Here is a 26,194-nt window from a genome sequence, read left to right on the forward strand (position 1 = left end):
TTTACTCCCTTCCCTATCCCCTTAAGAAGCCAGCTGATGGGTGTGTGAAAGAAAAAAAAATGAGGAGGACAGGGATCAGGGAGGGACGTTACGCTCAGCTGTTGCGAAGAGCCGTTGCTCGGTAAGAGGGGGCAGAGGTGCTGTGTGATGTTGCTTGTCACGGGGCCAGATCATTTACTCCAACGTCCCTCTCTTGTCTTTGCGATAAGACTCCTAGAAGCCGACTATATTTAACTCATCCCCTTTGGGTGTTGTTAGCAGCTGAGCAGAGCTGAATGCTGGATGTTTTGGCCCTCTAACTCTCCCCCCGCTGACCCTTGGTGACAGCTGAACCAAGTATCGCCATTCATCCTGGGAAAGTCCAGTGACAGGAGCAGCCACCCGAGCTCTTATCGTGGTCCAAGGAACCGCCAGCCGCTGACTTGGGAGGGCCGAGTGTGGTAAAACTTTGCAAGGCTTTGGCATCTTCTTTGGTGCTGCCTACTGAAAACAATCTAATTTTGGCCAGCTGTGGCTGAGGTACAGTAATTGTGCTCTGCATCAGCGGGAACAGTTAACTTTGCTTGCTCCCTGACCAGTCTGGCATAAAGACACCAAAACTTGCTTCACCTACCTCTTTATTTGTGGCCTGACCTTTGCAGTTCCACAGCATATTTAGCAGATCTTGTAATCATTTTATAAAACCAGGTTATCCAAGTTAAATTGACCTTTGAAGACAAACATATGGTAACTATTCAAATTAGATCATATCTACATCTGTACTGATTTCCTCATCCAACATGTAAAAATAATATCCCTTGAAGGCTTAGAAAGGGCTGAAATAAGAACCAGGATAATGCAGCAATTTGAAAGGTTGTTTGTGGAAAAGATTAGAAATTTCTTAAATAAAATAGTTTTATTATAGTGTTGATGTTTTAAAGGGGAAGAATTAAACTGTCAAGTCTCGACTTTGATTTGACCATCATCACGTATATATTTACCTCATAATAAAGCCAAGTTTATATTCTTTGATCATTTTTAGTCATCTCCGGCTGTTAAGAAGGATCATTGTCCTGCTACAAGGTGAACCCCCTCTCTAGTGTCAAGTCTTTTGCAGTCTCTAATGCACAGGTGTCAAACGCCAGTACTCAAAGGCCAGTGTCCTTAAACTTTTAGATGTGTCTAAAGTCCATCACACCTCAATTACATAATTAGGTTATTAGCAGGACTCAGAGGTTAGTTGGTTAGGAGAAGAAAATTCAGTCCTTTAATTCAGGTGTGTGGGACATGGGATAGATCTAAAACATGCAGGACACCTCGAGGACTGGAGTTTGGCACCCCTGCTGCAATGGCTATTTTTCATTAGTACCTGCTCGGCTCAACAGAACTCGGCTCTACTCATCTCTATATGGTTCGGGTTGTTTTCCTTTACAATTGAGTAACACCTCAATTTGAATGAGGTTGTCATAGCAAGGCAGCCTGAAAAGTAACATGACGTGATTTGTGTGCAACACAAACACAATGCAACAATGGAGGACATGGAAGAAATGGGAAACCTGCTGCTCAGTCTATGACCTTTAGTCAGATCCAAAGTTAAAGAAGAGAGTCAGAAAAGCCTGTGGGTGGCAAGATAAAAAACTATGGAAAACTAGAGGAGAGAGTGGAAAGCCACATAACGGTATCAAACCTATGTGAAGGTAAGCTAATGGTACCTAATGCGAGCTTGCCATAGTGGTCTTATACAGAAAAAGCCCAGCCAGATTTAATGGTTAAAGATATTAGTTATTGTAATATGTATGCTTTGTGTATTTCAGATGGCTGTCTTGTTGTTGCAAAGACATCACTGCAGACTGTCAGCAAGCCTCCCAGTGGTGGCATGTTATTGTTCACGATTTCATGAATGTGCAGTGGTTGCAGAACTTCAGGATGTCTTAACAAATGTTTAGCCTTCTGTGCAACAAACTGCATCCAGCTCTGGCGAGGCAAGATATGACGTTCAGTGAATGTGTGCCCTTAAGGTGGAGAAGGGACATTGTACTGTGGATACTATAGCTACCAGCTCAGAGTACAGGAGAATTGGTCTGTTTTTTGGTCTGTGCAGATGTTTTGTGCTGCTACAGATTTAAAAGGAATCTTGTTGCCTTCCCAGCCCTGATCCCAAACATGTATCATTGTATCTCACTATGAATTTTGACAAATATATTCTGTCTTTTACAAATGTTTCTACTTTTCTATTGTACATATTACAAAGACTTTCTGGAAAATGACATGCTAAACAAAAAAAAAGCTAATATCAATCCAACATTTGCATAGATACCTTTTGGTTTAGTATGATTTGATCAATAGAATTATGAAGTAGTCAGTTAAAACAAATTAAATTCCATTGAACATTAGCCCATTATCAGGAAATACAGGTGCTAGTATGGCCCAGCATTCCTTAACATAAACGTGCTGTTACTAAAGAGTACTGTACAGTACAACTGTTGTTTGTTTGATGACTTCCCCCAGTAAGAAAATGTTTTTATTTAAGTTACCTTTTCTTAGAAATGAGCCATTAATCCACATAGATGTCAATGACAAAAGCTTGGGTAGCCCTACTGACTCCTCCCACTAGTGTATGCTCAGAAAAAATAGAAAATCATAATGCAAGCCAAAGGAACCCAATGTTTTTTTTACAGACAGCAACAAAATACATTTACAAAAAGCAAAATAGCACACCTCTTCTACAACGTAGAGCAAATAATTTAAGCTATATTTATTTTTATGTAGCTTAAATAAAATATTTGTAAGTGAGCACTGCGTTTTGCTTGACATTGGTTGTGTCGAAACTTGATGGTGTTGAAGCCGCAGATGGTGCGGGGGCAGAAGAAGGGGGAGCTTGGGGCATCTAAATTATAAAATGTGAAGGAATGCCCCCCGCATGTAGAAAGAGATTCTGGATTTAAAAAACACCCACAACTTAAGTACACACAAAACACATAATTGCAACATACCTAAAAGACAAGGAGCAAAAACTCAGAGCAGAGCACAGTTAGGATTGATTATAGCTAGCTATCTTATTGTCTGTATGCTGGAGACAACAGTGTTACTTTCAAATGTCCTTGTTTGTTCAAAGCAAAGCTTGCTGGTCGGTGCCCTTAAATGGCATCCAGTTCATCAAACTACTTCCAATTTTTTCAGTTCAAACCATTTCGAGTGTTGTGGTCCTTGATGGTCTAGTAATTGCTTTACAGTGCTTCTCAAGACATTGCTTTGGTGTTCGCTGGTACCCATTAGCAGCCATCAACAGAGTTGCCCTAGTGACACAACCAGTGCCATCACCCACCAGCCAATCATTGACCAACAGTCGTCTGCTTATATTGGCTATCTTGGAACCCCAGCCAAGTAGGTACTAAAAAAGGAGCTCATACCAAGTAACTGTTATTAATGGAAATCTCTAATAACCGAGTCGAGCCGAGACATACTGAGTATGTACTAGTAAAAAAATGGGCTTAACAGGTTTTCTTCAACGACCTTCAATTATTTATGGGAAGATGGATGTTGCTACAACCATCTTCCCATAAACTCTAACCAGGTTCACTGTGCATGAGAAATATGTCAAAATGATGCATAATGCTGCCTCCACCCTGTTTTGCTGTAGGAGAAGTGTGTTAATGGTAAAATGCAGCATAGGTTTTCCATCATACAAGACATTTTGCATGCAGACCAAAGAGTTAAGTTTTAGTCTCAATTTTGGTGTCTTCTTCCACCTGTTTGCTGTGTCACCTACTGTAAAAGTTTTTTGGCTAACTTAAAACAAGATTGTTCATAAGTCTCAATAATTACTTTCTTTTTGTCATGCTGGTGTGAAGGGCAAATTTGTGTTTTGTTAATAGATTCCCCCACTTGTATATGAGCTATGGATCTCTGCAGCTTCCCCTGAATTACCATTAGCCTCTTGTTTGCTTCTCTGATTAATACTCAACTTGCCTGGTCTGTTATGTTAGGTAGACGACCATGTCTTTGTAGGTTTGCAGTTGTTCCCTACTCTTTCAGTTCAGTGAGATGTTTAACACTTGGTATATTGTGATATAACCTAATCCTGCTTCAAAAATTTTCCACAGCATGGGTTTTGTGCGCTGTGTTCCTTGGTTTTCATCATACTGTTTGTTTACTAATGTTTTACAACTAACCTCTGAGGCAATCACAGAACAGCTGTATTTGTACTTTCACAAAATTGTCCTGTAACTTCTCCGGAACTTTCCTAGGAATTACAAGGTACTTTCAATGAACTTTCACAGATCATAAATGGACTTTGTGTAACTTTCTTGGAACTTACGTTGAACTTTCCCAGAACTTACCAAGTACTTTCAGGGAATTTTCATGAAACTTTCATGGAACCTACCTGGACTTTAAGAACTTACAATCTACTTTCAGGAACTTTCATGCCTGAATCTTTTCTGGAACTTACTTGGAACTCAGATGGATCTCACTGGTACTTTTCTGGAAAACATTTGTTAAGTTATGAACTTTCATGGACTTTCATGAAACCTGGTGGTTTATTTCCTAGAATTTATCATGTACTTCCAGAAACTTGGCTTTATTATGATTTATGATAAAGTTAATTTATAAATGGAGTTGACCTTGACTTAGGGTCTTAGCATGGAACTTCCCTAAAAGTAACCAGGTACTTTCCTGGAACTTTCATTGAACATACTGGCTACATTCATTGAACTTATCAGGTACTTTCAAGAACTGTGCTATCTTAGGAGGTGGCTTATAACATGACACAGTTAAAGTCTTTGTAACTGTCTCCCTGTTGGACGTGATGTGATTCTTACTGAAATTTGCTGCAGGATTTCTTGTAGTAAAGTCAATGCAAATCTTTGGAGTACGCTTTTCTCTCACACGTAGATATGCTGGTAACAATTATTCATTTGGAGAAGATGTCCTCCCAATATTAGACCAACTGTAACAACATATTTAGTACAATTTACTAGTGAATCTCCTGCCTCCTGAAGTTTGTGAGTTACATTAATGTAAGCAACACAATTGCATTCATATTTGGACACCAACTGAAATCAAATCTCTTTATTCATACTCCAATATGGTTATCTGTTATTTGTTAATGTTTAATGTGTTTGGATCTTAGAACAGCCATTTACTCTCTGGTTTTAAATTTTACATTACCGTGCATTGATGTTATAATTTGCAGTTTGGGGATTTTTGTGGTGCAGTGGTTACATAATGCAAGAACTCAAGGGAGTGCACCACAGTCTGCAATTTCCCTTCAGTTAAAGTTTTGTATGGTGACCAGAGGGAAACGCTGCATGCTTAAAATGAAATGTTTATATCTAATTGGAAACTAAAGCAAACAAAGTTATGTCAGATGAGCATGGACACAATCACTCCCTGTTTTTTGGTTTCTTCTGTGTTATAGGTTGGGGATATGTTCCCCAAAGAGCAGTTTTGTTGAAGCTGAATCATTAGATCACCTAAGTGTGGTGCTGATGTAATGTTTTGTTTGCTACTACATAACATAGAGACAATAGATAAGACAATATGTTTTAAATGTTTTATTTCTTTTGAGTGTGCATCTTGGCAAGATTTGTATTGCCCTTATGTGTGACACTAGAATAAATCAGAGCAAAAACAAAAAATGAAGTCTGTTTGTTGGACATGTGCTTTTCTCACCGTGAATGTTGTCCTCCTGATAAATGTGGTATTGAAGAGGAAGATCTACCCAAAAATGATGTCATGAGAAGTGTATTTTTGATTAAATGCCACAATTCCCACACCCTAAAATTATGTAATGTGGTGGGATTTTAGTGAGGAAGAAGTTTTTTTTTATTTCACTCTGCATACAATGCCCACAGGACAGTGGTTCTGTCTGGTTCCATGGACACTTCAGTTGTTTTGGAACGTTACAGAGATGCGGGCTGGTTCAAGTAGCTCCCTAACTTTTATGATGAAGTCAGAACACATTTGATTAATATGAGATTGGTGAAAAAATACCGCAATCAGCTTGGTGATCAAACTGCTTGAAAGCTTCAGTACAAGGCTATGTTTTTATTAGAAACTATATTAGTAAGCAAATGAAAATACAACTCTTCACGATCTTTAATAAGGGGATCGTTTACTATCATGTTTTCAGTAGCATTTCTCAATGCTGATGTAATGACAGCGCTCCCATCCAACACTTGCAACTCTTGCAAAACACCCTAGCAACTCAACGTTCACTCTTATTTATTCTCCTTGGACATCTCCTCGGCTCTCATGGGTTGTTTTTAGTTTTGGCCGTACTGACAGATACTAATGAGCTGTCCACACAGAGTGAGATTAGATTAGATGAAGACAACAGGGAACATGGTGTTCCCGCCCTGCTGCCATGAAGAGATTAATAAGATTTCTATTTAAAAAATGTCTGGAGGCCAATGAAAATCTCAATTTTTTAATCTCGCCAAGTCTGATATATCAGGTTTTGTTCCAGATCATTTGGAATATAAGAAAGTGAAGTTCAATCATAGGATCAAATATGAAGGGTTTATTTGATACAACATGTAATAATAATTTACAAGTACATCTCAAAAAATGTTAATGTTGTCAAGAAGCTCAGTATTCCTTGTCACTCATTTCAGATAGCGAAAATTATTTATTATGTAGATTCCTTACACAAAGTGTAAGGAATGTAAAACATCCCCCTCAATGTGCAAGCTAACTGTCTGCTAAGCGTGTGTGTGTGCACCTTAAGGGAAAATGCAGTGCCGTTTTTGTCTGTGAAAACGTTTGCCCATAATACAGAGCAAATCTTTTGTTCACCCCCAAACAGATGCTGTTATATGGTCTCAAGGCGATTTGCGTTGGCTTGATGTTTCACACTTAAAAAGTTCATTGTTTAGTTCAAAGTACTAAAAATGTGACCTTAACTCATGAATGTGTGTGGGCACAACACTTTGTGGTGTATTGAAAAATACTGTCCGTCATGTCTTTGAAGCATGTGTGTTGCTGTTAATGCACTCCTTGTTTGAATAGTGTGTGAGTACTGGTATGAGGGGTATAGAATTCACAGTGTCTAACTGTGTGAGGATGGTTACTTTTGTCAAGATGTTACCCTCTTGTATTTTTCTTCTATATTTAAATACCAACTGACTGGCTATTAAATTTCAAAACTCAACAAGTGACCCCAACTGGTCAGATAAATATTACCAAATTTATCACAAAGTTGGTAATGCTGTCAGTCTCTCTTTTAGTTTTAAGCATCAGGCATTCTGAGGTGAGTAAATTTTCATTATTACCGACAAAACGTTTGCTCATTGATGCATGAAATTCAGTATTTATTATTGGATCACTGCTGCTAATACATGGCATGTGAGTGTCATGCCGTGGGAGTTTTAACCTGGTTTGCATGCGTAGGAAGGAGGTCTTGGACTGTTATTTACCTAAGGCAACGTATGCTCTTCTGTCCCTAAAATGCAATGCGGAGACACAACAGGGGTATTAACAAGTAATATTTGGGTTAAAAGTGAATATCCAACCATTCGTTTTTATGAACCCTCTTAATCCTTGCAGTGTCATTTGGTGAGCTGTTGTAAACCCCAAACATAATCGTCAGGGTCCCCCTTGAAAGATTGTATCATAGGGGCTGCATATAGATACACAGTACAGACAACTATGCGAGAGTGGCCACTTAGCCTAACATGCATGTCGGAGGAAGCCTTGAGAGTACCCAGAGAGATTTATTTAAAGGTAAAGAGAATATGCGTACTTGTGTGCAGTCCCACAAACCAGCTGCATGCTTCCCTAGGAGGAAATACTGGTGGACTGGATGAGGAAAAACATCCAAATCCACTGGAGGTTTCTGCCTGCCCACTGTGGAGTTTGTTTTTTTTTTGCTGTAGATGGTGGTTGATTTGTGTGCAGTCCCACAAACCAGCTGCATGCTTCCCTGGGAGGAAATACTGGTGCACTGGATGAGGAAAAACATCCAAATCCAGTGGAGGTTTCAGCCTGCCCACTGTAGAGGTTTTTTTTTTTTTTTGCTGTATATGCTGGTTGATGACAATAAAATATACGTTCAGGGAGTCTGTATGGCTGAGTTCATCCAGTGTCAATCTAAAGTTTAGATAAATAGAATAGCAAATGGTGGAGATTGGTGTCTGGGTCAGGGTTGTTTGGGTGGGCGAGGCCCGCCCTTACTCTGGAATTGTGGCTCAGACAGTCTGCATTTCTCTGCTCTGGAATAAAGGGGACCACCCCTTGGGTCTGGGGGCTGGTTGCCCCTCTGGGGTATCAGTACCTGGACATGGGAGGATAGAGGGTGTATGGAGAGTGCGAGTGAGTGTCCATTCTTGTGTGCCTTTAAGTTGGGTGTGTGGATGTAAGTGTTTGAATGTGTACGCATGAGGGTGGGAGCCTGTTATGTGACTGTGTGTGCCTGTTTTGCTATCAGGTTGGTTCCTGGGCTGCCACCTCTCCTGGATTATCTTAGGTCCCTGCCGGTGGCTGGTGTCTCTATCCACTGGTGCGTTGGTAGTTCTCGGTGTCCGGTGCTAGGTGCTTGGTTGTGGGCCGGTTGACTCCCAGGGGGCTGCTAAGGTGGGCCCTGGGTTCCCTGGCTCTGTCGGGCCTCACTGGGTCCATGGCTGGATATGCTCTGGCATAGCTGGCTGCAGGCGGGGCCTATGGGCTTGTCACTGCAGCTCCTTAGGGCTTCTACACTATGGCAGTGATGGTCCTCAAGGCGCTCCCGTGTTCTACTTTTGATGTCTGTGGCTCCAATCTCTGCCTTGGGTCCTGGGGGGCAGGTCTGTGGCTCCGCACACCAGGTATTGAATATTGTTACAGAGAGACCTTCTGTAAACAAACGAGCCCACATATACACCCATAGTTTGGATTCAGGTGTTTGCAGATACAAAGATACACAGAAATGCTCTATACTGAGCTGCGGTTACCACTAAATACATCTTACTTTTCAGTAAAGTTGTGGCTGTCATATATCCATTTGTTGTTTGTCCCTGTGGTTTTTTGTTTTCTCTCTCTCTGCTTCTGCAGGTGTAGATGCAGACTTTTAGGGTGTTGTATTTTCTTTATCCTTTTTTATTTTCTTCATGCTTATCTCTTTCTCTCCCTTTAACTTTTGCCTCACCTCTCTCCCTTTCTTTCTTCTTTTTTCCTCTTTCATTTTCCGTCTCACAGTCCATAGTCCATTTGAAATAATCCCAAAGCAAATTATAATAAAGGTTTTTATATACGTCAAGCAGAGCATTGTAGCAAAAGCAGTAATGCACTGTTTGTGAAACTAATTCTGTTGCGCTTTTTCCTGGCACTCAGACAACAGAGTGTTACTCTGATGGACACAACACATAAAAAAAAAATCAAGAACTGGTTGCACAAGCTTTCATTTGTTAATATAAACACAGTCAAAAATATATATGCATACAACCCTGCTTTTATTTTACCCTTTGTGAGCAACTAACAAACTTCAATCAATATGGCTGGATATTTGACCACTCTTATCAGAGTTGAAGGAGCTTTATAAACTGGCTTATTAATCTCCACAGTGATAGGTTATATGCATAGTCCATATGTTTTCAGTAGGGTCAAAGTTGGGGCCATTCTAGACGCTTAATCCATTCATAAACTAAATCCATTCATCCATAGGCGTGCTTTATCTAATCCATTGCGAATTTTGATTTGTGTCTGGGAACACTGTCCTGTTGGGACACCCAAATTAGTTAAAGTTTCAATCAGCTCTTGATTTGAGATAAAGTTGAAAGAATTGGAGGTAGTTCTCCTTCCCGATTATTCCTTACACCTTGTGGAATGCACCAGTTGAACCGACAGTGAAACAACCCCATATCATGCTTCTACTACCATCATGCTTAATTGTTAGTCTTCTAATGTTTGAAACCTCATCTTCATTCCTGACAACCTACTTCTTGTTATTGTGGCCAAATATGTCATTATTTGTCTCATCTAATTGTAGAACTTTTCTCCACAAGACATTCATCTTGTCTATGTTGGTAGCAGTAAATTTTAGTCTTGCTTGAAGGGGTCAATTTTGGAGCAGGGGTTTCTTTTTTATCAGCTTGAACCTTAGTGGTTCTTGGATTGTTGTAACAAAAGGTGTGTGGTCCAGGCGGACTTGCAAAAGGACGTTTATCCAAATAGATATAGGTAAAAACTTTATTGATCCCGTAGGGGAAATTCAGGTATCTCAAAAGCTCACGGGTGTACATTACATTTAACAAATACAAAAACAACAACAGGAACGACATCATCATTGACAACAGCAGCCAAGCATTAAAAGTTTAAAGAAGTGAGCAAATACTGGGCATAATAATCATAATATTAAAATATGATAAAAGATAAAACTGTGATCAATAAATAAATCAGTAATACATAACTGTGGTAGATAGCTTTCAGGCTTGCCATGTCTGCTTTTGCTCTCCATTTATCCATGTTTTAAATTTTGAGACACATACTGCACAATATTATATTATATTCTGGAACTTGACGGAAAAGGAATGAAAAAAGGAGTCAAAGTCCAAAAAACCTCTAATTAAAAAAAAGAAAACCTTCAGAAATTCCAGGGAACCAGCTTCAAAGAATACAAAAACTGTATAAAAAAGCTGTAGAAAGATATATAAAGATATAAGTGGGGATCTAAAACTTTTGTCCAGTGCTGTATGTTTGTGAGGGTTTAGTAGTTTTTTGTTTTTTTTAATACATTTTTCCTAAAAAAAAAAAGGACCAAGACTGTCCCAGAGGACCCAAAACGTCTCATAGTAATTTATCGTAAAAAAGAAAAAAGACCAACAAATCTGAGACAGCCACAAAAATACCACGGAACATCTATCACCGGATTACAATCATTGCCACAGGAATTTCAATGCCAAAGCACCACAGCTACATTTATGTGGTCCGGTGCCAAAGGATGTTTTTTTTTTAACAAAAAACATTTACAGACAAGGGAATTAGGGTCTAGAGTTTTCTTTTCCAAACACAGGAATGCTGTCATGTCCAAAACCGATAAATGTGCATATTTCAGCATTCATTAAAAAAGATCGTGATGACATCATACAACTTTTACTCTAAGTCGTGTTCATCACAAGACTCCCAAGATGAACCAAAGCTAAAGTCCGTCTACTGTTAATTTGTAGTTTAAGCATCTCTAAATACTGATCACACGTTTGACAGATTATATTGTGGACTTTTATCAGCATTCGTGTATAAGAGTAAAACACATCCTGCTGCCGATATAACTTTCCAAATACTGTAAGCTGCATCTCATTTGTCATAATGTTGCACTGCAATTTGAATGCAAACTCCTTGTTATTTATGCGGTAGTAAAGAAGTACTATTTAGCTGGGAGTTTCTATAGTAAACAGAACATTCATAACCACATACATCTGGTTTCACTTTAGGTGCTTTTAACCCCGCTGAATCACTTGAATCACCCATAATACATTCAGCTAAATAGGGGGAAAACAGAGACCCAGCAGGTGATTATCATCATTGCAATATGAACAAGCTATATGGGCGTTTCGTCTCTTGTGGTTTTTGTGTTTATTGATCTGAGTCTGTTTGGGTCAGAAATTACATACCCTTTTGCATTTCTGTCTTTGTTTTTTTCTCTGATGTCTCAGCATTTGTGATGACTTACCAACCCAGAAATGTTAATTACTTACTTCTCATTTCCTGCATTTTTTGAACGCATGCTACAGAGGCACGCAAAGGAAGTGACTCGGACAGATTTTTATTGTTTCAAATGATCTTCCTCTAATACTTTCTAATGTATATCATCATCTGTGATCAGTTTAATGGGTTGCCGTAGCCACATCCGGCATTGTGCTTTTTTCTGCCTTCCTTCTTCAGAGTATACGTCTCCGTCCCAAGGTCAGCCACGGCAAGGCACAAAAGTCAGTCATCTGCCAAACAGTGAAGGCGGCGGGTATTTCCAAAGCGAGCTCAGACGTCTGAGCCCCAGCGAGAGCAAAGAGGGGAGACCACACAGCTGTTGGGCTCAGTCCAAACAACAACTGTGCATCAGCCAGTTAAACAAAAATGCTTAGACCACACTTTACATACAGAGACTTTTACAAGTTGTAAAATGATAATGAAAGTGCATTAGAAGCCTGTCTTGTTCTTTCAAAAAGACGGGTTGGTATAAGAAAATCATTTATTTTATTTGCAATGCAATGTTTGCTTTGAGAACATGGGGAAATAGTTCACATCAGCACTACCCCAACCTTTAACACACAGACCAACATTAGAGCCTTAGTCATAAAAGAAAGGCAGATGACGCAAACCTAACCTGGTGACAAAAAGAAAAAAACATCAACTAATCAGTAGATCAATCAATCACTAAATACGCCCATATTTACATACAATATATAAAAAGATACATCACCATCTTTATTATCACTGTCTGACTGTAAATTGGACTAATCTGTTTCTATTTTAGTTCAGTTACGATGCCCAAAATTATTTATATGTGATAAAAAGGAGTCATTGAAAATATGGAGTCACTGAGCATAACATGCATGGCTGAATCAACAGGAATGTTAGATCTTGTCAACTTCAGCAGTGTTTATCACAAAAATGTTGATAGAAAATAGCTGGACATTTGTAACCTCTGTAAAAGGTTTAGTCTTTAGTTATAGTAGTGATCTGTCCAGATAGGGAGATATTTTTACCTTCCCAGGATGGACAGTTTTCCACCATTCCACCAGGTTTTTTCAGCACATAAAACATAATGGGGCCAGGCCAGTTACTAGGTGTTTTTCAATTTTCAACCAAGTGCCCTCTGCTTCTGGATCTTTTAGTCTGGGCTTCTGTGTGTTTGTACTCAAACTCATACTCATACTCTTACTCGTACTCGTCATCTTCTACTTCATCTGGAACCGGGTCGCGGGGGCATTAGACTCAGTAGAGACACCCAGACGTCCCTCTCCCCAGACTCCTCCTCCAGCTCCTCCGGGGGGAGCCCAAGGCATTCCCAGGCCAGCCGAGAGACATAGTCCCTCCAGTGTGTCCTGGGCCGTCCCCTGGGCCTCCTCCCGGTGGAACGTGCCTTGAACATCTCCCCAGGAAGGCGTCCTGGAGGCATCCGGTATAGATGCCCGAGCCACCTCAACTGGCACCTCTCGATGTGGAGGAACATCGAGAGGTGAACTACTTTGAGCTCCTCCCGGATGGCCGACCTCCTCACCCTATCTCTAAGGGGGTGCTACCCTACGGAGGAAGCTAATTTCAGTCTCTTGTATCCGGGATCTCGTTCTTTCGGTCATGACCCAAAGTTTATGGCCATAGGTGAGGGTAGGAACGTAGACCGACCGGTAAATTGAGAGCTTTGCTTTTCGGCTCAGCTCTCTCTTCACCACAACGGACCGGCACAGCCGGATTACTGCGGCAGCCGCACCGATCCGTCTGTCAATCTCCTGCTCCATTCTCCCTTCACTCATGAACAAGACCACTAGATATTTGAACTCCCCCATTTGAGGCAGGAACTCCCCTCCAACCTAAAAAGGACAAGCCACCCTTTTCTGGTCGAGAACCATGGCCTCGGACTTGGAGGAGCTGATTCTCATCCCAGCTGCTTCACACTCGGCTGTGTACCGCCTCAGCGCAAGCTGTAGGTCTTGGCTGGAGGGGGCCAGCAGGACCATGTCATCTGCAAAAAGAAGAGACGAAATCCACTGGTCCCCAAACAAGACACCCTCCGGCCCTTGGCTGCATCTAGAAATCCTGTCCATAAAAGTTATGAACAGGACCGGTGACAGAGGGTGTTTGTATTTAAGTGATCTCATTTGTCAGGTATATCTGGAAGAGAAAGTACTGGAAAATAAAGATGCAATGGCTTAATGCTCAAAGTGGTTTGCTAATTTTTTTAGCTTTTGACTCACAAAATTAAAGTGGAGTGGGAGTCTTATGGTGTACAAAAGTGTACAAAAATTCTTAATAAGCCAATTACACAAAGACATAGTGACAACAGAAACAGCCTTAATAACTATTATAGTGGGTTCTTTTGTAAACTATGAGTATGATTTGTATCTTTTTGGTGAAATTTATTTTAAAAAGTACCCATATAATAATAATGGATTGATTTAAGTCCAAGTTGGAACTGTTGATCCACTTTGGAAACAGCTGCTGTTTTGTTGTAGCGATCTTAAAAAATATTGAGAGAACTGTCTCCCTCTGCTGGCTATTTAGCAACATTACATCAACAGCGAAAACATTCTCTGTGACAAAACAAAACCGCGCCTACTTTCATTTGATTGGTTAAAAAATGTGGTCCTGTTAGCCTATTGTATATCGACACCGTGACGTATAAGGAAGAGCACAGAAGAAAAACGGGACACTGGGGACAAACGTGGGTTAACAATTTTGTAGTTTCACCACTATGTCCTTATTCCACTCTGTTCGTAGTGAATTGATAACAATATACCTACTATTAGAAACAATGTCCAGTGTTTCGTCGACATTAATAGCTTTACTGCTGGTTCTGTAAACAGCATATAGACCAAGATGCTTACATTAGCTGCAAATGCTAACGAATGTCCCAGCTGTTAACAAGCGGTTTGATTGATTCAGTGCAACCTGACTGATTAGTTAGAGGTGGAGGAACATACAACTAAATGTTTTACATTAAAAATGAAGCTGCATCGTTGTTTTCTTGTTGATGTTACCATTACCTCAAGATGCTGAGTGAAAAATTGTACTATATTGTTTTGTTTGGTGAAGTTAATGTTCTGTTGTAACACCACTGAGTGGTGAAGGGAATTATTTCATACTTTTTAATCAGTCTTATTAATCTGGTGTGTGCCTCTCCTCTGAATATTAAATATGGCCTTTGAATTGAATCTCTCATGTTTGTATTTGATTGCTTCAGTATTCACTCGCACAATGGCAGCTTCGAGGAAAGTGGGATCTTTGCGCCTGCCTCCCCTGCCGTCGGTGGGTGAGCTGATAAAGCTGTACAACCTGAGAGCAGAGAAGCAGCTTTCCCAGAACTTTCTGCTGGACTTGAAGCTCACAGGTTAGTCTTCCTGTTATATTTTCTACTGTCTTTAGGTCCAGTGTACTTTTATTCCTGGCTGTGAATGCCCATTAGTCAGTCTTTTCATAGAACACTTTTCTTACACAAAGGCAACACAGAATCATAACATTCAATCCAAATAACTGGTATAAAAGTATTAATTACAAAAATAAGACAGTGTATTGTTAGTAAATAATTGGAATCAATATGAAGTCAAGCAAAAGGTGCTGTATAACTACACTAATAATGAAAACCTAAAAAGACTATTCACAATTCAATAATTAAATAATGTCTTTAATGTTTCATTAATTAATGAAGCACAAAAACACATTGATAATTTATTGTTTATGTCTGTGGTTTTCAACCCTGAGAGAAATTTTGTAATTCCTAAAATAAATATGTTTGATTAAAAAAAGTATATTTGTGGGTCGCGGGGGAGCTGGTGCCTCTCTCCAGCAGTCTATGGGCGAGAGGCAGGGTACACCCTGGACAAGTCGCCAGTCCTTTGTTTCAGTATTAATAGTCATTAATTATGGTGGTGTGCTGCCATACATAATGACTATTCTATCTCATTTGTCAGCCTCAGTGGGCGGGACTGATACCCTACAGTCAAGATAATTGGTCTGAAGTTGGGCTGCAACTAACGATTATTTTGATAAACGATTAATCTGTCATTATTTTTTTCCATTAATGGAGTAATAATCGGATAGCAAAAAGTGCTTAATAGGAGATTTTTTACTCAATTTGAACCAGGTGAAGCTAAAGCTATCCCACCTGAGGATCGCTGGATAGAGCATATTAACCAACAAAGACGGTTTTCATTTTAAAAGCAGCATGTATTTTTTTGGCCCAATTACGGCTTTGAGTTGGTTGTTCTTCGAGCAAATTGCATGTTTAAGAGTCTGTATACTCCAGTTAACGATTATTCGATTACTGAATTAGTTGACAATTTCAATAATCGATAAATCACAATTTTTCCGATTAATTGTTTCAGCCCTAGTCTGGAGTTGATGACAAACCACAGTGACAGTTTATATGCACTGCAGCACAGGAACGGTGAAATTAGTAAATGTTATTACATATGCTGAATCAACATTTAAATATGTGATCACATTAAATACTTATTGTAGAAGTAATCCTGGACTGATTAATCTTTTTAATGTGCTGCAGCACTTTTGGCCTTCCGTGTTTTTTTTTTGTGGGTAATTGTGATAGCTGTCCTGATGTGAGAGGACTGGCTCAGTTGTTTTGCAACCCTCGAGAGCTGTGGCGGTAATGTGATTATAAGTGATGCAGTGCAGGTCTGATCTGCTCTCTTGTCCTTTGGCAAGGTGATTGTTAGATTAATGTCTCTTCATTAGACAGAGGCTTACTTGTATTGAAACATTGGGGCAGTATCAATCTCAATTAAGATGCTCAAGTCTCTGATAAAGACATGTGATTGGAGAGTGTATTGTTTGTATTTGCAGGAGCTGAACTCATCTGAAGTAGTGTAACGTGCATACTAATATTTAAAAAAAACAAATTATCCAGTCATAACCTTCAATGTTTTCAGACAAGATTGTTCGCCAGGCTGGCAGTTTAAGGGGTGCCCACGTCTGTGAGGTGGGTCCCGGTCCCGGTGGTCTCACCCGCTCCATTCTTAATGCGGAAGCGGCAGATGTGCTAGCTGTGGAGAAAGATTCACGCTTCATCCCTGGACTGAAGGTAAAATAAACAACCAGCCTGGCCACTTACAGGAGGAACTGTTTGCTGAGCGTTTTGTTTGGTGGAAGTTGTTAAGAGATGTTGTTTTTCCAGCTTTTGTCTGAGGCAGCACCAGGCAGGCTGAGGATTGTTCATGGGGACATTCTCACCTACAGGATGGATCGAGGATTCCCAGCAGCTATCTCAAAGCCTTGGGAGGAAGGTGAGAGAAGTGGGTAACAGCAGATTTTATGAGTCTGGGTGAAATATGTTTGTATAAACGTTTATTTGCTTCAAAGACCCACCAAACCTTCACATCATTGGGAACCTACCATTCAGTGTCTCAACCCCGCTCATCATCAAATGGCTGGAAAATATAGCGGACAGGACAGGGCCGTTCGCCTTCGGACGCACCCGACTCACCCTCACGTTCCAGAAAGAGGTGGCAGAGGTGGGTGAACACTTGCTGCTGCTCCTCGTGGTGTCAAAAGGACCCTTGCATTAAGCATGAAGTCCTCTAGAATTTAGTCAGTCAGTCATTTTCTACCGCTTATTCCATAGTGGGTCGCGGGGGAGCTGGTGCCTATCTCCAGCAGTCTATGGGCGAGAGGCGGGGTACACCCTGGACAGGTCGCCAGTCCATCACAGGGCAACACACATACAACCATGCACACACTCATTCATCCTCTAGAATTTAGTGTAGGCAATAACATGGCAATAACCTTCAATAATGTTTCTGTATTAAAAATACTTTTTAATTAATATCCTTAATCATTTCAATTAAATTAACACTTGAAATCTATCACTTAAGTCATGAGTTCCACTTTATGGATTGAATTACTGATATAAACGAAATTGTTAGTAATATTCATAGTTGATCCAACTGTGTTTGATGGAAAAGCACAATAATAAAACAGAAATGAATCGGATGTTGTTGCACATCAATTAATAATTTACAGAAACTTTTTTTTCTTGACCCAGAGGTTGACAGCCAGCACCGGCAGCAAACAGAGAAGTCGTCTGTCCATCATGGCTCAGTATCTCTGCACCGTCCACCAGTGCTTCGTCATCCCTGGGCGAGCATTTGTTCCCAAGCCAGAGGTAGGGCGTTTCATTTTTCTGATAATCAGGCAGGGCCTCATCTGTTTAATGAATCCTATCTGCACAAACCTTTTGGATTTTGGTTTTTACTGAGGTATGGCAAAGATGATATCTGCCTACATATATGCATTCTTAAACTTATGCATAATTTGAAGGTGAAGCTAAAATAAAATGTATTTGGGATCACTGTTTGAGAGGTGGCAGCTGGCAGATTTCTCCCCTCAGGTGACACTTGGGTCCCCTCCTCTGGTCGCATGTTCCCATCAGAGCCCCTCATCTTGTCCCCATTACTCTCTCTTCCCTCTCCCCTTTTTGGTTTTAGGCTTCATTCGGTTTTAAATCAGTGTTTTCTCTCTTCTGGACCCTTTCTGGGTTGTAATTATGCCTGGTGGGTATTTGAGATGTGCCATGTAATGAGAGCCTTGTTCTTTTTTTAGGCCCAGTATCTCCGTCTTTATCTTTTCACCCACGCAGATCTCTCAGTGGCAAAAGAAAGATGATCTGGCTTATGTAACATGAGGCTTTTTCTTTTAATCATTGGTTGGTGATTTTTTTTTTCTAGGACCAGGGAATCCATTAAGAAAATATAAGTAGTCATAAGGAGTTCCACTGGCAGATTTTGTGAATCATAGACAAGTCTTTTCAAAGGCTCAAGGGGCTCATCTACATTATTGCAAATGATGTAGAAGAGCCTTGAAACCATGTTTTTCTTTTCTTGGTTTAAGCGCATAGGTGTCAGGTGGTTGTAAGATGGTCCCTTAAAGATGTGGAAGTTTTTTAGGAGACCTACTCAAGGTAAATATTTAATCTTCTGCAAAGAGTAAAATGCAGCAGAGTGAACAGCCACAGCACTGATTGTTCATTCTCTTAGAAGAGATTCCAATGATTATTTTATCACCCTCTGCTGTCTCTTTTCTCTGTTTGTTCTCTTTTAAGTCACTCATTTTTCTGTTTGTCAAACTGCAGCTTAACGGTTCTGGAGTTCGCTTGTTGGGGCTTTGAAATATTGACTCAGGCTTACATGTTGACATGCACATGATAAACATTGCACTTTTTTTTTTTTCAATGCTTTTGGTTTTTTACTCATTTTTGTTTTGACTGAGATCCAGTTTAATTAGAATTTAGTTCTTTATTTTTTTATCGGTGCAAATCCTTTTCAACATTGAGGCAAAAGGTTGTAAATCAAAGACCAAAGACGGCATCCATTCTTTGAATGCTAACTCAGAGTCACTTAAAGACAAGAGTTTACCTTGTTGAATAAAGCTGGAAAGTATTTATACTCTTTGCACTTCATTACATTACAACCACAAACTTCAATTTATTTCATTGGGGTTTAATTTGAGGGACTAACACAAAGTAGTTCAAAATTGTGAACTGGTTAGTAAATGACGCATGGTTTTCAAATTGTTTTCTAAAAGAGAACATTAAAAAAACTGCATCATGAAGATCGAGGAACACAGCAGATAGGTTGGATAGAACGTGGTTTAGACGTTTAAAGCAGAGTTAGGTTAGAAAACAATGTCCCAAGATTTTACATTGAGCTGTTCAGCCCATCATCTGAGAATGGAAAACCTATAGTACAACTATAACATAAAGTTGTGCTATAGAAAGAAAAGCAGCCAATCAGGTTAAGGGTAAACCTGGTGGAGCTGAAGAGATCCACAGCTCAGGAGGGAAATTATGTTTAAGGCAGTGCCCTCAGTTATTAACTCCATGTCTGTCCTATATTCAACACTGGCCTGAACTAAGCAAATTTTAACAGAAAGCCATGAGAGGTACCATTTGTCATAATCCATGTATGTGGCACAAGAAAACCCTGGAAGAAGGTGCTCTGGACAGGTGAGACCAAAACTGAACATTTTGGCCTACATGCAAAGCACAATGTGGGGCAGAAACCAATTTCCCACTTCACTCTTAAAAACACCACATCCCCAGTAAAAATATTGCTGTGAGGATGCTTTTCTTCATCAGAGACAGAAAAGCTGATCAGTTCAAGGGAAGATGGGTGGAATTAAATACAGTGCAATCCTGCAAAGACTGCAGTAAAGACTGGGGTGGAGGTTCACCTTCCAGCAGGGCAATGTCCCTAAATAGTTAGAAAGAGCTACAATAAATTGGCTTAGATGGGGTCAGTAAAACATGTGATGTTAATCACTATTGCAATAGCAAAATTGATTTTGATTAACCCACAATTTCACCCACTCTTCTTTTATTCCATCATTATGATGCCATAGGTCTTATACATCGAGTTATGTGATGAAGTGCAGAAAAAGCCCTTTTAGTGAGGGGCATGCAGAGCGTGAATCCATAGAAATATAATATCCTACCACATATTGCATGCAAGCAGTCATTTGCAGTTACAATATTGCACACATTAAAATTTTAACTTGATTTTTATTGTGCATCTCTTGTTAAAATTAATTAGAATGGCCCAGTCAAAGTCCAGACTCAAATCTAATTGCAACATCATCCCTAAACCTTAAATTAATCTCCTTGAATGCTCTCCATCCAATCTGTGTGCTAGTTTACAAAGAAGAATGACCAGAGCTCAGTTGTTATTTTCATAACACAGGGTGTGATAACATAAGTAAATGGTAACTGATCCACATTTAAAAAAGACTGGTGGGGATTTTAAATATAGTTTGGTATAGATATTTGTGGTAATCTGATAGGTGATTTTTTTTTGTGATGGTTCAAGAATGCCAACTTATTTCAATCTTAGGAATGTTTTTTGTCACGGTGTGTTTGTTAACAAACATTATTTTTGAAACCTAATTGGGTGCCTTTAGAATATTTTTGCGGGCAGCTTGCTTTATCCAATAAAAAATATATAGTTTTTTTTATCGACTAAACTTTTTTATGAAGGGCCAAAAACTCCACAGATGAGCCACTGCAGCGTGTATCTCTTATGATCTATATGAAAAGCAGGGAAATCTTGAAAACTATTCAGTTTGACTTGGCTATGGGATGATTACTAAGCATACATTGATAAATCACCTTTCATTTGTTAGACCACTCCATCTGTTCTCACTAAATGTTTTAATGGTACTTGGTCGAATTGATATCATTAGACCAGAGGATGACTCTTTGATAGGCAGACATCCTGCTGCTGAGGTCCTATAAAAGATAGAGTATGCAGAGTTTTTTAATGTTATCATCTCCTCAACAACATGCAACCCCCCTTATTGATATTATGTAATGTGGTATAATTCATAAAATGTTCAATGGCTGCATTGTTTACTGCTGTACACCAGAGTGATTATGCAGAATTGCAGGAACAGTAAAAATGTCCTGCATTGTTCATGGAACAACATTGTTTGATTGGCTGGTTGATTAGATGGTGGAGGAGCTGACCAGTACTGCCTAATGAGATGGGAAATGTTGCATCTATTTTACATCAGTGGCTGCTGGGTCCATATTGATAAGGGTTAAGGAGATAGGATCTTATCCCATCTGTTTAATTTGTCCTTTGTGCCCAGGGTTGCAGCGTGCTCCTTGTGTCACACTGAGTGACAGAGAACGCCCTTGACGTTTTCCAGGGAGCATCGAATGGCTACTTTGATGTTGCTTAAAGGTCCTCGAAGCTGTAATTATTCACATAATCTGAGCCTCCTACTTTTTACAAGTCTCACTACTTTTAAGTCTCAGATGTACACAGACCACATTGCAAAATTTTAGCTGCTTATATCTGAACTTTTTTATCTGAAAGCAATAGCTATTTTTTAGATGTTACCTAACTCATCATGTCTAATTTATATTAATGTCAGAGGTCAAGAGGTTTTTGAGTGTATGCTGCCATCAGGCATCTTCATCTTGAGTGTGAACACCCAGCCATGCAGTAACATCCTTCAGGAAAGAGTTGATTATGTCTCAATGTGCCCGTCTATAAATAATCCCCCGGTTTCTTTGCGTGTTGGGAGAACTGGAAAATAAAGTTGTCTGTTGGTTGCAAATCCGTAAATTAGAAACTCCTTTACAGAACTTGCTGTCTGTGAGATGGGAATGAATGCTAGATATCACATGAAAGCACAAACCATAATTAACCAGGTGAAACCCATTACAATTCCTTGCAAAAGTATTCATACACCTCATCATTTTTCACAGACAGTAATATTACAGTACAACCACAGTCTTCAACGTATTTCATCGGGTTTTCATTTGATGGAGAAGCCCAGAGTAGTACATGATTTTGAGGTCTAACATAAAGAAAGTATGGTTGTCAAAATCTTTTTTTTTTTCTATGTATCCATTTTCATTACCCGCTTGTCCTTGCAGGGTTGCGGGGGACCTTTGGTTCCGTTAAAAGTTTCAAACGAAAATTCAAACCAGCACAAATGAAGGACTAAAAAAGTAGACCGTCTAGTTAACCTTTTATCAAGCTGGGGGGATGATGATGTCTTTGGCCGAAATTAAAAGTTATCAGAATCAGAATCAGAATCAGAAAAGCTTTATTGCCAAGTACGTTTTTGGACATACAAGGAATTTGTTTTGGCGTAGTCAGTGCAATACAATACAAATTAAACAGTATAAACATATCTACAATATAATATAAATATATGTGCACAGTTTTAAGTGAGTGAGAGTAAATATAGAGCAGTATAAGATGCAAGAGCAATACAACAGTGCAGGTGATCATTGTGCAAGTAAAGCAGGAGTCCAAGCTGAGTGTTAATGTAACGCATAGAGTTACAGGTTACAGGTGTCCTGTCAGCAAAAAAAGGGGGGGTGTGGGGGAAAGGGAGAGTGTCAGGGTGGTTTCCGGGCTTTGTTAACCAGGCTGGTGGCAGATGGGAAAAAACTGTTCTTGTGGCGTGAGGTTTTGGTCCGGATGGACCGCAGCCTCCTGCCAGAGGGGAGAGTCTCAAAGAGTCTGTGACCGGGGTGGGAGGGATCAGCCAGAATCTTCCCTGCCCGCTTCAGGGTCCTGGAGGTGTACAGTTCCTGGAGCGACAGTAGACTGCAGCCAATCACCTTCTCAGCAGACCGAATGACACGCTGCAGCCTGCCCTTATCCTTGGCTGTAGCAGCGGCGTACCAGATGGTGATGGAGGAGGTGAGGATGGACTCAATGATGGCTGTGTAGAAGTGCACCATCATAGTCTTTGGCAGGTTGAATTTCTTCAGCTGCCGCAGGAAGAACATCCTCTGCTGGGCTTTCTTGATGAGGGAGCTGATGTTTGGTTCCCACTTGAGATCCTGGGAGATGATGGTTCCCAGGAAGCGGAAAGATTCCACAGTGTCAATTGTGGAGTCACAGAGGGTGATGGGGGCAGGTGGTGCTGGGTTCTGCCTGAAGTTCACAACCATCTCCACTGTCTTTAGAGCGTTGAGCTCAAGGTTGTTCTGGCTGCACCAGTCCAACAGATGGTCCACCTCCCATCTGTACGCAGACTCATCACCATCAGAGATGAGTCCGATCAGGGTGGTGTCGTCCGCAAACTTCAGAAGCTTGACAGACTGGTGACTGGAGGTGCAGCTGTTGGTGTACAGGGAGAAGAGCAGAGGAGAGAGAACACAGCCTTGGGGGGAACCGGTGCTGATGGTCAGGGAGTCAGAGACGTGCTTCCCCAGCCTCACGCGCTGCTTCCTGTCAGACAGGAAGTCAGTGATCCACCTGCAGGTGGAGTCGGGCACACTCAGCTGGGAGAGCTTCTCCTGTAGCAGAACTGGGACGATGGTGTTGAAGGCAGAGCTGAAATCCACAAACAGGATCCTGGCGTAGGTTCCTGTGGAGTCCAGGTGCCGGAGGATATATCACAGAAGAACATTTTAATGGCACAAACAAAGAACCACAAAGTGAGACCACTCTGGTTCATTTTTAGGCAAACTGGGGGATGGTGACCTCTGAATGACCTAAAAAATAATCTGTAATATCTCAGAAACCATAGCAGCACAAAACAATTTTAACGGCACAAACGAAGCACTAACCACTCAGCCTATTTGCCTGAATTTTTCATGTGGGTGGGGTGTCAGCTTGACTCAGCTGGGCTGCATGCAGCGGGAGAGAGGAGGAGGAGGACGATACTCGTCTTTCTCAGCACTCATTTGCCAGATGATAACATAGTCAAACCGAAGCAAGGTATTGCCTGTTTCCAGGGCTGTTTTTTATTATTTGGATGTTTGCACACTATTTGGTTAGTGTTTACAGTTGAGTGTTGTTTACCATTAGTACGTTCGTTTAATTGTTATATTTAATGCTGCAGTTGGTGATTTTTGTTTCTGCCAGATTTTTCTCTTCTATTTTTCTTCTTTTAACTCTTTTTTTGTTTCTATATTGCAAATAGCAAAAAAGTGCTAATAATGCTCACAACACTTGAAGATCTATTTATATATTGATATTTTAAACTTAATTTAATGAAAATATGTACATCAAGAAGCATTTGTATTTGCTATGAACATTATTTGGGTATATTTTACACCCTCTAAAAATATATATTAATCTTACTAAATAGAGATGATTCAACTTTTTTGTGAATTTCACCCACACAAGCCAGATTCCCAAAATATTATATTTAACAATATATTAGGGAAAAAATGGCTTGTTCATCAAAATATGTAAGTTTAAAAAAATGGATCATTTCAGCGGCTCTTTGAACAGACCCTGAAGATTCGGTTCTCTTCAAAGAGTCACAAATCCCATCACTAGTGATATGCAGTGTTTTCCTCCAAACAACATGTAGTTCAAAGAGTTTAATTTTAGTCTCATCTGACTATTTTTAAGATAAAATTCAAAACCAATATTCCTTCCCCTTAATAATTATTCACTATTTTGTGTTGGTCTGTCACATAAAATCTCAGCAATATAGAAAGTTGGTGGTGTTAAAATGACATGTGAAAATGTTAAGGGCGATGAATGCTCTTGCAAGGCATTGTATGAGTTAAAAGGATAAAGGTAATGACAAGGACTTGTGATGCATGTTGTAAAACAAATTCAGGAAAAGGGTTCTTCAACCACACCAGTACAGAACAGCAGAAGACAGATTGGTGACAGAGATGGATCTGAAGGGAAAGTGAAGTGTACCTCCAGCAGATGGTTGTCTGCATCTGCTCTGAATAATGGCTGCATCAGCCGTCACCCACCAGCTAACAAGAGGAGAGCCCTACAGATGTTCACCTTGTACACAGTCATTTACCAAGAGCCCAGGCCAAATGAGCAAAGCCTAAATTACATTTGGTAATGCTGCATTGAACATCTATAATACAATAGCAGGGGGAGTTTGAGCTTCTGCAGAATCCTGAATGTGCATCTGCAGCTTTACTGTTGGTCAATTCAATTCAGTTTTATTTATATAGCGCCAATTCACAACACATGTTGTCTCAAGGCACTTCACAACAGTCAGGTACATACATTCCAATTAATCCTAACAATTGAACAGTGCAGTCGGAGTTAGTTATTTATTCAAATTGGATAAAAAGTTTTTCTATCTAAGGAAACCCAGCAGATTGCATCCAGTCAGTGACTTGCAGCATTCCCTCCTCCTGGATGAGCATGTAGAGACAGTGGACAGTCACTGGCGTTGACTTTGCAGCAATCCCTCATACTGAGCATGCATGTAGCGACAGTGGAGAGGAAAAACTCCCTTTTAACAGGAAGAAACCTCCAGCAGAACCAGGCTCAGTGTGAGCAGCCATCTGCCACGACCGACTGGGGGTTTGAGAGAACAGAGCAGAGACACAAAACGAACACAGAAGCACTGATCCAGGAGTACTTTCTATGGGAAGGAAAAGTAATGGATGTAGCTCCTTTAGTCGTTTCACCTAGAAAGAAAGAACAGATCAACTCTGAACCAGTTTTCAAGGTTAGAGTCTGAAAGAGAGCACATAGAGTTTGTTATAGTTAAGCTCAGTCAATTGCCATGTCTAGGAGAGAGAAAGGGTTAAACACTAAAAGACAGGGCTATGTGGATCATCGGTAGAGGGTGAGCATTAAGTTGTTGCCAGCAGAAGCTCGGACGATTCCCCTCTCCAGAAAGGTGTCACAGGTAGACACAGAGCCAGGCCAGGTGTAGCTTCTAGGAAGAGAAAAGAGAGAACAAAGTTAAAAGCTGAAATAACAGCAAATAATGCAAAATTGGAGAGTAGTGTGAGAATGTAGTGAAGAGGGTGAAAGTGGTCGTTATGTCCTCCAGCAGCCTAAGCCTATAGCAGCATAACTACAGAGATAGTTTCAGTTCAGATTATTTAGTTAAACGGCGCTTATTTACAACAATGTCGTCTCAAGGCACCCCACAAAGGGTCCCACTGATGGTCATTGTTATACTAAAAACCACAAGGATTGGGATACCTCCCTCTGTCAGATTGACCATAACTACTGGAAAAGAGAGGGGGTCATACAGGTAGCAGAAATGGAGGGTGTGTTTGCGCCTCAACCATAACTGAGCCGGTTTAGGCTAAACCTGACTCCCCCTT

General features: G+C 40.3%; 1 protein-coding gene across 2 annotated transcripts in view; it reads left to right on the forward strand.

Annotated features, from left to right (window-relative positions):
• The window catches only part of tfb1m (transcription factor B1, mitochondrial), a 65,420-nt gene that overhangs the window by 13,655 nt on the left and 25,571 nt on the right, over positions 1-26,194 (forward strand). The window contains exons 1-6 of one of the 2 annotated variants that reach the window (XM_047345687.1): positions 14,264-14,332; positions 14,852-14,998; positions 16,554-16,705; positions 16,799-16,907; positions 16,984-17,135; positions 17,666-17,785. In XM_047345687.1, the coding sequence (XP_047201643.1) occupies positions 14,866-14,998; positions 16,554-16,705; positions 16,799-16,907; positions 16,984-17,135; positions 17,666-17,785 (666 nt within the window). In that variant the 5' untranslated portion in view covers positions 14,264-14,332; positions 14,852-14,865. Of the gene's footprint in view, positions 1-14,263; positions 14,333-14,851; positions 14,999-16,553; positions 16,706-16,798; positions 16,908-16,983; positions 17,136-17,665; positions 17,786-26,194 lie in introns of those variants that run through there. The other variant, XM_047345688.1, reaches the window with a different exon arrangement.

This window comes from Girardinichthys multiradiatus, chromosome 19, assembly GCF_021462225.1.
Source record: "Girardinichthys multiradiatus isolate DD_20200921_A chromosome 19, DD_fGirMul_XY1, whole genome shotgun sequence".
NCBI lineage: Eukaryota > Metazoa > Chordata > Actinopteri > Cyprinodontiformes > Goodeidae > Girardinichthys > Girardinichthys multiradiatus.